The following is a 10,181-nucleotide window of genomic DNA, read 5'->3' on the forward strand; positions in this document are numbered from 1 at the left end:
GTCCCTTTATGAAACTCTCCTCCAATTACCCAGTTTTAAAACCAGAACCCCCATATAACTCAAAACTGACACTGCCAGTGAGCAGATGAGTGAGCTGAAGAACAAAACTCTTCCTCAGTGCCTACTTCAGTATCAGTGCAATGGTAAGCCACATGTTTGCCCATTTACAATCACAATAAATTATTTACAGTTGAGGAAACTGGATTCAGGGCTTAATTATATAACTTTCTAAGGCACACCAAGTTATTAAAGAGCAGGGTCAGACTGGAACCCACAGAGGTCTCACTCCGTAAGTATCTACCTGATCTGAAATCTGCTGTAGATATCCTTAGCTCAAGGAAAAAGGCTTGATAAGGGATTGAGGGGTAAGGGTAGGATTGAGACTATATTTCCACTGCCCGCTCCCTTAATTATAATCACCTGGGATGCTTTTTTGGGGGAGGGGGCTTTTTAGAGCAGAACTGTGGCATATGAAAGTTCCCAGGTTCCCAGGCTAGGGGTCAAATAGGAGCTGTAACTGCCAGCCTATGCCACAGCCGCAGCAATGCTAGATTCGAGCCGCATCAGCGACCTACACCACCGCTCACTGCAAGGCCAGGGATAGAACCTGCATCCTCACGGGTACTAGTCAGGTTCCTATACCACTGAGCCAAGTCAGGAACTTCTGTGATGCTTTCTAAAACTCAAGATTCTGGAGTTCTCTGGAAGCTCAGTGAGTTAAGGATCCAGCATTGTCACCCCTATGGCCTGGGTCACTAATGTGGCACCGGTTTCATCCTTGGCCTGGGTACTAAAGAATTTAAAAACAAAAGGAGTTCCCGTCGTGGCACAGTGGAAACTAATCTGACTAGGAACCATGAGGTTGCCATTAGATCCCTAGCCTTGCTCAGTTGGTTAAGGATCCAGCGTTGCCATGAGCTGTGGTGCTAGGTCACAGACGCCGCTCCGATCTGGTATGGCTATTGCGTAGGCCCGCCGCTACAGCTCCGATTAGTCCTCTAGCCTGGGAACCTCCAGGTGCAGACCTAGAAAAGACAAAACAAACAAACAAAAACAAACAAAAAAGCAACTCAAGATTCTTGGAACTGCCACTGTCTTTCCCACTCCTTTGGTTCTAACAGTCTCTGCACCTCTATTTCGACACTCTCCACGTTGAACTGCAGGATTAATAATTACCATAACTTTTATTTTACCGATACTTTCTTCCATTCAGGCAATAGTGCACTGCACAAACTCTAGGAGTCCTCACAAAGCGGTTTAGCAAGTATCCCCCCAGCCACCCAATAGGAATAGCGCAAGGTTCCAACTGAGCCTGCCTCCCAGGGAGGTGGAGAGACACCGGGCCCAGCCCGTGACTGCCAAGCCGAGTTGGGCCTCACCTTTTCCGCCAGGATCTGGATGGCGGCGACCGTAACGCTGGAGCCCGCGGGCCGTTGCTGCTGGGACGAGCCGGTGCGCATCGCTGTGCGCGGCCTGGCCCCAGAGCAGCCGGTCACGCTGCGCGCGTCCCTGCGCGACGAGAAGGGCGCGCTCTTCAGGGCCCACGCGCGCTACTGCGCCGACGCCGACGGCCAGCTGGACCTGGCGCGCGCGCCCGCGCTGGGCGGCAGCTTCGTGGGGCTCGAGCCCATGGGGCTCTTCTGGGCTCTGGAGCCCGAGAAGCCTTTGCTACGGCTGGTGAAGCGGGACGTGCAGACGCCCTTCGCCGTGGAGCTGGAGGTGTTCGAGGGCCACGAGCCCGAGGGCGGGCGGCTCCTGGGCCGGGCTGTGCACGAGCGCGACTTCCTGCCGCCCGGGGTTCGGCGCGAGCCGGTGCGCGCGGGCCGGGTGCGCGCCACGCTTTTCCTGCCTCCAGGTGAGCCGCCAGTTTCCCAGGCTGGTATGGAAAGCCGTTGGAGTCCGCGATACGCTGGGCGGCCCCTTTCCTGGCGTGCGGACCCAGTAGTTGTGGAACTTTCCTAAACTCGTCCCTAAGCTCCAGAGTCTATCATCGATTCTGGGTGGAAATTTCTTCCCTAAATTTCAGGGCACTTCCTGGAGATACTGCCACTTCCTTAGCTGTATGCTGAAAAGTGCATTCGGCATACTCAAAGTGTATTTATTGAGAACTGCTGTGCCAGCCATGCAGCTCTAAGATGCCAATAATAGGCAATGCCTTCTGGTGTGCAAGAGTGATATTTGCCTTCTTTCACAACAAACTTCCAAGGACACTCAAACCTGGAGATAGAGGCAGTGTCCCATAATACTAAAAACCAAAAAACTCCCTGAAGATCCCCTCCCCCTCTCATAAACAGTCTGTCAGTGGTTCTCAACCTGGGATGATTTTACCCCTGTCAAGGGGATATATGGCAATATCTGGGGACATTTTTGATTGTTACGGTTGGGGGAGGGGTGCTATTGGCAGGTAGAGCCCGGGATGCTGCTGAATTTCCACAATGCACAGCCACGGAACAAATATCTTACTCAAAATGCCTGTAGTGCTGAGGTTAAAAATCCTTAGTTTAAGTAAAAACAAGGTACTTTCTATTCTATGTAAAAGTGGCCTGTAAGCAAGACACCTGAAACACCCCCAAGCAAATTCCTGACTGAGGAGTTCCCATTGTGGTGAAGAGAAAATGAATCCAACTGGGAACCGTGAGGTTTCTTTCGGGTTTGATCCCTGGCCTCACTCAGTGGGTTAAGGATCCAGTGTTACTGTGGCTGTGGTGTAGGCCAGCAGCTACACCTCCGATTTGACCCCTAGCCTGGGAACCTCCATATGCCACATGTGTGGCCCTAAAAAGCAAAAAAAAAAAAAAAAAACAAAACAAAAACAAAAACCCACACACACAAATTTCCTGACTGAAACGTCCGCTGTATAGAAATAATGGGAGTTGCCACTGCTCACAGAATCCCTAAATGAATTCTGTGATTATTCTCCAAAACAAGAGGCCCTGCTTTGTTCTTTCACTGCTTCAGCAGTTCATAACTTACTAGTCACTTCACACTCAGTTGTAAACTTCTGGACCTGGAATTTGGTCTTATGCATCTTTATATCTCCATATTCCTAGAGGCTTCACACAGGGATATAATGGGAGCTCAATAAATATCATACTGACTGACTCAATAAGAATCTTCTAAAGACTTTCATTAAAAAAAAAAATCTTTCACTGCCCAGTTATGGTACCTGATATTTATTTTGTTTTGTTTTTTGTCTTTTTGCTATTTCTTGGGCCGCTCCCGCGGCATATGGAGATTCCCAGGCTAGGGGTCCAGTCGGAGTTGTAGACATCGGCCTACACCAGAGCCACAGCAACGCTGGATCCGAGCCGCGTCTGCAACCTACACCACAGCTCACGGCAACGCTGGATCGTTAACCCACTGAGCAAGGGCAGGGACCGAACCCCCAACCTCATGGTTCCGAGTCGGATTCGTTAACCACTGCGCCACGACGGGAACTCCTGTACCTGATATTTAAATCAAGTCAATCTTGTGTTAACTTTTTTAGTATCTACTATGTGATCCATTTAAAATTTGTTGTTTTCTGACTGAACAGCTTTTTGTAAATAATGCAGAAAAGTTCTCTCATTTAACAAATACTTATAAAGCCCAGGACTATGCTACATACAAGGGGCGATAGTTGGCAAAATCAGACATGGGCCTCACTGCAACTACTGCCTAATACAGGATACAGGCAACTGTATTGGGATCTGTAAGTGTGGCAAATGCTATGAAAGGGGAAATACAGACCCAGGATGTTGGTGGGAACATATAAAAGGCTATCTAATTCAACTCAGCCTTAGGCAGGATCTGGGATGGCTTCCAGGAAAGGAGATCTAAACTTAGATTTGAAGCTTGATGATGCAACCAAGTCAAAAAAAGGTGGCGAGAGGAGGAGAATAGTGTATACCATTTTCAGGGGCCAAAGAGCACATGGCACATTCAGGGATGGCGTTCTTTAAGGCTGGAGCCGAGCATATAAGGAGGTGGGGGGCATAGTCTAATAATGCCTTGTATATGTAGAGCATCTTCTGGCTGTCAAAGCATTCACAGTTTTTTTTTTTTTTTTGAGGAAAATGTGATTGAAAATGTACACCTGGAGTTCCTGTCGTGGAGCAGTGGTTAACGAATCTGACTAGGAACCATGAGGTTGCGGGTTGGATCCCTGGCCTTGGTCAGAGGGTTAAGGATCTGGCGTTGCCATGAGCTGTGAGCTGTGGTGTAGGTTGCAGACGCGGCTCGGATCCCGCGTTGCTGTGGCTCTGGCGTAGGCCGGTGGCTACAGCTCCGATTAGACCCCTAGCCTGGGAAATCTCCATGTGCCGTGGGAGCAGCCCAAGAAATAGCAAAAAAAAAAGGCAAAAAAAAATGTACACCTAATCCCGTGTTATTTTGCTCCCCTCCCTTCTCCCCGAAGGTTATTAAAAAAAAAAAGACAAAAAGGGTCCTCTTCCACTAACCCCTCCTCCTCCAACCTTCCTTTCTTTAAAAACTTCTCTTTGCTGACTGCCAAAATCTGAAACTCAAGAATGCCTTTTGAGGAGTTCCCATTGTGGTGTGGCGGAAACAAATCTGCCTAGGAATCATGAGGTTGTGCGTTCAATCCCTGGCCTCGCTCAGTGGGTTAAGGATCTGGTGTTGCCGTGAGCTGTGGTGTAGGTCGAAGACACAGCTCAGATCCTGTGTTGCTGTGGCTGCGGTGTAGCCTGGCAGCTGTAGCTCCGATTCAACCTCTAGCCTGGGAATCTCCGTATGCCACCAGTATGGCCCTAAAAAGCAAAAAAAAAAAAAAGCCCTTTGAAGTGTTTCCTGGTGGCTTAGCAGGTTAAGGATCTGGTGTTGTCACTTCTGTGGTACAGATGTGATCCCTGGCCTGGAACTTCTGCTTGCCATGGGTGTGGCCAAAAAAAAAAAAAAAGAATGTCTTTTGAGAGTCTAAAATGCCTTATGATTTTTGTGGTGCTCTCTAGACACAGGACCCTTCCCTGGAATCATCGATCTGTTTGGAAGTGGTGGTGGCCTTTGTGAATACAGGGCCAGCCTCCTGGCCGGACGTGGTTTTGCTGTGCTTGCTCTGGCTTATTTTAGATTTGAAGACCTCCCTGAATATTTGAATGATGTGAGCCTGGACTACTTTGAAGAAGCTGTGGACTTTATGCTACAGCATTCGAAGGTATGTTCTTGTGCTTGCCTGAATGCGGAGGAAAGAGGGTAGAGCAGACACAGGGCTAGAGCCAAAAGATCTACCAGGACACTCAGGGCTGGAAATCTGCCATGAGACACAAAGGCTCATTCAAAAGTTGTTAGGATTATTATTTTCATTTCTACCTCTCTCCCTTTAACCCCTAAGGACTCAACTGTTTAGTTCCCTTTAATTCTTGACCAGAATTCAAAGAGCTGGACTCAAAAGTTACTAACCTTAAGTTCTCATTCTGCATCTACCACTAAGTGGCCTTATAATACTGAATAAGGCAGTTACCCTTTCTGGGATTCAGTTTTTCTCATGTATAAGTTTAATGTAAATGTATAAAGGAAAAAGTTGGAAGAGATTTTTGAGACAACTGGTGACATTTGAATAGGGGCTGTGTGTTTGATGATATTAAGGACTCATTAATTTTAAGTATGTTAATGATACTATGTTTTTGTCAAGAAATTCCTTTTCTGAGACTGCAAAAATTAATTAAGCTAGTTTGGCATGATTATAAATGGAATACATACTCTTTGCCACATCTAGACTTAAACCCAAACATTGTAATGTTAAAAGAATAAGATGTTCTGCAAGTTCTAACTCTTAGAATTCAGGGACTGGTCTCAGCAGAACTGCTAAAACCTGTATGATCTTAAACTGTGATGATTTGTTTATTTATGGGAGATCAGGTCCCAGGAACAAGAAGACACCATACTGTCAGTTCTGCCCTTATACCTAAGCACAAGGGGCTTCTGCTCTGGACCTTTTGTTTTAGATAACTATACTCTGGCCTTTCTTTGGCTGCATCCTTGCCCACAGGGTATAGAGTTTGAGGGACCTAGTGAATGTGTCTACCTGGAACCCAGGAGCCCTTCCTAACATGCCCTTTGGATCTGGAACCCTAGAATTGTCTGCCAGTCAGCTCTGATCCTGCTCCAGGCCCTATGCCTCTTCTCCAAGACCATTTATATGAATATACCTAAGCCTTAAACATAAAGGCTGGTGTGTTCACACATGTCTGTGAGAGGGCCCTCAAGATGCATAATGGAGCCAGGGATAGAAAGAGGAGAGTTGGCCAAGGACCAGGGACTGGGACCAGGGGCTGGCTCTCCCCCATGCCATGTTCTCTTGCAGAACTTCAAGGAGTTGCAAGATTTAAAATTTGAACCTGAACCTATAAGTTGTTATGGAGGTATATTTATTCAAGATACGAAAAAATAATATATTTTATTTAACTTTTAAATATTTATAACTTTTAAATAATTAAGTATAGGGTATGTGGGCCTCTGTGTGTAGTCTTGACCCCATTGCCATAAATATTAGTGGAGGGTCTTTGTACTAGGAGATTAATCAATTTCCTTTTTTTTTTTTTTTTTTGGTCTATTTAGGGCCATACCCACGGCTTTTGGAGGTTCCCAGGCTAGGGGTCGAATTGGAGCTGTAGCCGCCGGCCTACACCCCAGCCACCTCCATACCAGATTCGAGCTGCATCAGTGACCTATATCACAGCTCACAGCAACGCCAGATCCTTAACCCACTGAGCAAGGCCAGGGATCCAAGCTGCGTCCTCATGGATAGTAATCAGGTTCATTTCTGCTGAGCCATGATGGGAACTCCCCGATTTGCTTTTTAGAAGATACATTTGAACTTTGTGGATTGTTGTATAAGGAAGGAAAGCAAATGGAATTTTAGACAGCTGCCTAGAGAATGTCAAATCACAATTAAAGTTCTCTATTTATTGAACTCTAGTCATGTCCTCTCTCTCTCTCTCTTCATCAGGTGAAAGGCCCTAGTGTTGGACTTCTTGGCTTCTCCAAAGGAGGTGACCTGTGCCTCTCAATGGCCTCTTTCTTGAAGGGCATCACAGCCACTGTAGTTATCAATGCCTGTGTGGCCAACACAATAGCTCCTCTGCGTTATAAGGATATGATTATTCCTCATCTCAGCAGTGACCCGGGGAAATATACAATCACTGAGTCAGGCTTTTTAAATTTGATGGATATTTGGAACAATCCACTGGAGAAACCCAACCAACAAAGTCTTATTCCATTGGAGAAGGCCCAGGGCCCCTTCCTGTTTATTGTTGGCATGGATGATCATAACTGGAAGAGTGAATTCTATGCTCATGTAGCCTCTGAACGGTTACAAGCTCATGGGAAAGACAGACCCCAGATAATCTACTACCCAGGAACTGGTCATTGCATTGACCCACCTTATTTTCCTCTTTGTAGAGCCTCTGTGCATGCAGTTTTGGACCAACCGATCTTCTATGGAGGTGAGCCAAAGGCTCACTCAAGGGCACAGGTAGATGCATGGCAGCAAATCCAAACTTTCTTCCATAAACATCTCAATGGTAAAAAATCTGTCAAGCCCAGCAAATTGTAACATTGTAACCATAAACCATATACTATTAATAAAAATCGTACTCATAAAACATGAATTGGGTTTTCCAGAGCACCTAGGAACCTTTTTGTGATAAAGCAATCATCTTGGTTTCCTTGTTAGGACCTACTGTATTCTCAGCCTTAGCAGTCCTACCTTCTTCACTGCTGGGTCCATCCCCTTCCTCCCTGAACTTTTCCCAAGGTATAGGCTTAACTTTGATCTTACCTATAGGACCAGTCTTAACCTTAAGCAGGAAAAATGTAAGAAGTGCCTGCTCAACTCTCAATTGCTGGCCTAGCTTTGGCCTTGTGTCCTCATTCCAAGGGCTGAGTTTCTCTACTGCTAAGAGTCTCATATACTATATTTGGGCCCTAACTGACCATGTCTGAATCTTGGGAACCTGCCCACTCAAGTCCCTTAAAGAATAGACTCTGAACCCTGCTCTGAAGTTTGGGGGGCACTGACATACTTAGTATCCTAAGCTTTGCTTGTATTTTATGAATGAAGCCCTAGACCTCAATTACTCCTTACTGATAAATTCAAACTTTACAAATTTTGAATTTGTAAAGGATATGTTACAAAGTAAAATCGAATCCTTTATGACCAAATTTGTTGTAAGCAAAACAGTTTATTGCTACATACGGTTGACATACTTCCTCTGCATTTACCATCTGAATTCACAATCACAGTTCTTGGAGTTCCCGTCGTGGCTCAGTGGTTAAAGAATCCAACTAGGAACCATGAGGTTGTGGGTTCGATCCCTGGCCTCACTCAGTGCGTTAAGGATCTGGCATTGCTGTGAGCTGTGGTGTAGGTCACAGATGCAGCTTGGATCCCGCATTGCTGTAGCTGTGGTGTAGGCTGGTGGCTGTGGTGTAGACTCCTAGCCTTGGAACCTCCATATGCCACGAATGCAGCCCTAGAAAAGACAAAAAACAAAAAACAATCTCAGTTCTTGGCTGCCTTGCCTAGAGACATTCCTTGATGCCAGCAGATTTTCGACACAATCTTTTGATGTCAGGATTTACCTGACAAATTAGACTTCTTCCCAGCACCATCTGTTCCTGTTACCTTCCTCCTGCAAAGGACTGAGATCAGTCGTATCAATCCGCTGCCTTGTACTGGGCACTGTCTAGAGTCATGAGACCAGAATGGAGGGTCTTCTCCAAGTACAAGAACATTTTTCTGAGTCACATCACTTGGTTTGCTGGGCTGTCTTTCAGCATTTGTGTCTATACAAGTAAATACCGATTAGATCTTAACTATTGAAAAGAAGGATTCCTTAGAGGTAATTTTGACCATTTGGTATAAATATGTGTTGAGGGTAGTTATTCACTATGTATTATAATTTTCTGTGATTTGAATCCTTGGAGCCTCTGCTTAACTCACTCCCAGGTGGTCCTGCTGTTCTAGAGATTCCTTTGGAATAGGAGATCATAGGAAGAAATTATAAGGAAAGTGGCCAGGATGGTGAGAAAAGTAAGGGCTAAAAAGTTAATACCTCATCTATAAAGTGGGGATAATTATAATGATAATAACAGAAACTACTTCATTGGGCTGTTGTGATTAGATAATCTAAGTAAAGCACTTAACATATCTAAACTCTCAAATACTAGCTCTTATTATTTCAGATTATGAAATTGTGACCCTGGAGGGTTAAGAAATATATCTGGCTGATGTAAGCACTGAGTCAGTCTACCTCTGAAGTCCATGGCCTTCACGGTTCCTTTGGCTCTACTGCCTTTCAGGCTGAAATAAGATCCAATAGTGCAGAGCTGCCTGATGTACCGGTAAGTCAAAGCGAAGTTGAGGGTCACATAATGGAGGCTCCATAAACCAAATTGGAGAGTTCATATTTAAAATGATAAGAAATAGCAGTTCCTGGAGTTCCCATCATGGCACGGTGGAAACAAATCTGCCTAGGAATTATGAGGTTGTGGGTTTGATCCCTGGCCTCCCTAAGTGGGTTAAGGATCCAGCGTTGCCGTGAGCTGTGGTGTAGGTCGCAAATGCAGCTCAGATCCCTCATTGCTGTGGCTGTGGTGTAGGCTGGTGGCTACAGCTCTGATTGGACCCCTAGCCTGGGAACCTCCATATGCCACAGGTGCAGCCCTCAAAAGACAGACAGACAGACAGAGAGACAGAAAGAAAGAAAAGAAAGAAAGAAAGAAAGAAAGAAAGAAAGAAAGAAAGAAAGAAAGAAAGAAAGAAAGAGAAAGAAAGAAAAGAAGGAAAGGAAGAAAGCGAAAGAAAGAAATAGCAGTTCTTGTAGTGCAGTGGGTTAAGATCCTGACTGCAGTGACCTGGCTTGCTGTGGTGGTGGGGGTTCGATCCCTAGTGCAGGTTGCAGCTGTGGCTCGGATTCATTCCCTGGCCCAGGAACTTCCATATGCCACAGGTGCAACCATAAAATAATTTAAAAATAAGATGAGAAGGAGTTCCTCTTGTGGCTCAGTGGAAATGAATCCGACTAGTATCCATGAAGATGCGGGTTTGATCCCAGGCCTTGCTCAGTGGGTCGGGGATCCAACATTGCCATGAGCTGTGGTATAGGTCACACGCATGGCTCAGATCCCTCATTGCTGTGGTTGTGGTGTAGTCTGGCAGCTGTAGCTGTAGGTCTGATTCA

General features: G+C 45.8%; 1 protein-coding gene and 1 long non-coding RNA gene across 4 annotated transcripts in view; one reads left to right on the top strand and one right to left on the bottom strand.

Moving 5' to 3' along the window:
- LOC125135273 (uncharacterized) overlaps positions 1 to 1,436 on the bottom strand; it is a 74,054-nt gene extending 72,618 nt beyond the window's left edge. Inside the window, exon 1 of the long non-coding RNA XR_007136937.1 lies at positions 1,380 to 1,436. This is a non-coding gene — a long non-coding RNA (uncharacterized LOC125135273). The remainder of the gene's footprint in view (positions 1 to 1,379) is intronic.
- On the top strand, positions 1,399 to 7,607 carry ACOT6 (acyl-CoA thioesterase 6). 3 transcript variants are annotated; one of them, XM_047795219.1, is made up of 4 exons: positions 1,399 to 1,855; positions 4,950 to 5,152; positions 6,947 to 6,989; positions 7,399 to 7,607. In XM_047795219.1, exons 1-4 carry the CDS (start codon positions 1,399 to 1,401, stop codon positions 7,473 to 7,475), a joined length of 780 nt encoding a protein of 259 aa, XP_047651175.1. In that variant the 3' UTR covers positions 7,476 to 7,607. The 3 variants fall into 3 exon arrangements, with proteins under 3 accessions (XP_047651175.1, XP_047651174.1, XP_047651176.1); XM_047795218.1 differs by having other exon boundaries at positions 6,947 to 7,607; XM_047795220.1 differs by lacking the exon at positions 6,947 to 6,989.
- Positions 7,608 to 10,181: the final 2,574 nt, after the last annotated feature.

The sequence above is a fragment of the Phacochoerus africanus genome, chromosome 9 (assembly GCF_016906955.1).
Source record: "Phacochoerus africanus isolate WHEZ1 chromosome 9, ROS_Pafr_v1, whole genome shotgun sequence".
Taxonomy (NCBI): Eukaryota; Metazoa; Chordata; class Mammalia; order Artiodactyla; family Suidae; genus Phacochoerus; species Phacochoerus africanus.

Excerpts from the sequence above, each read along its gene's own strand:
- ACOT6 (XM_047795218.1), top strand. The coding sequence starts at position 1,399 with ATGGCGGCGACCGTAACGCTGGAGCCCGCGGGCCGTTGCTGCTGGGAC. Across the intron at positions 1,856-4,949 it reads CACGCTTTTCCTGCCTCCAG|ACACAGGACCCTTCCCTGGA; the intron begins GTGAGCCGCCAG and ends GGTGCTCTCTAG. Across the intron at positions 5,153-6,946 it reads TTATGCTACAGCATTCGAAG|GTGAAAGGCCCTAGTGTTGG; the intron begins GTATGTTCTTGT and ends TCTCTTCATCAG.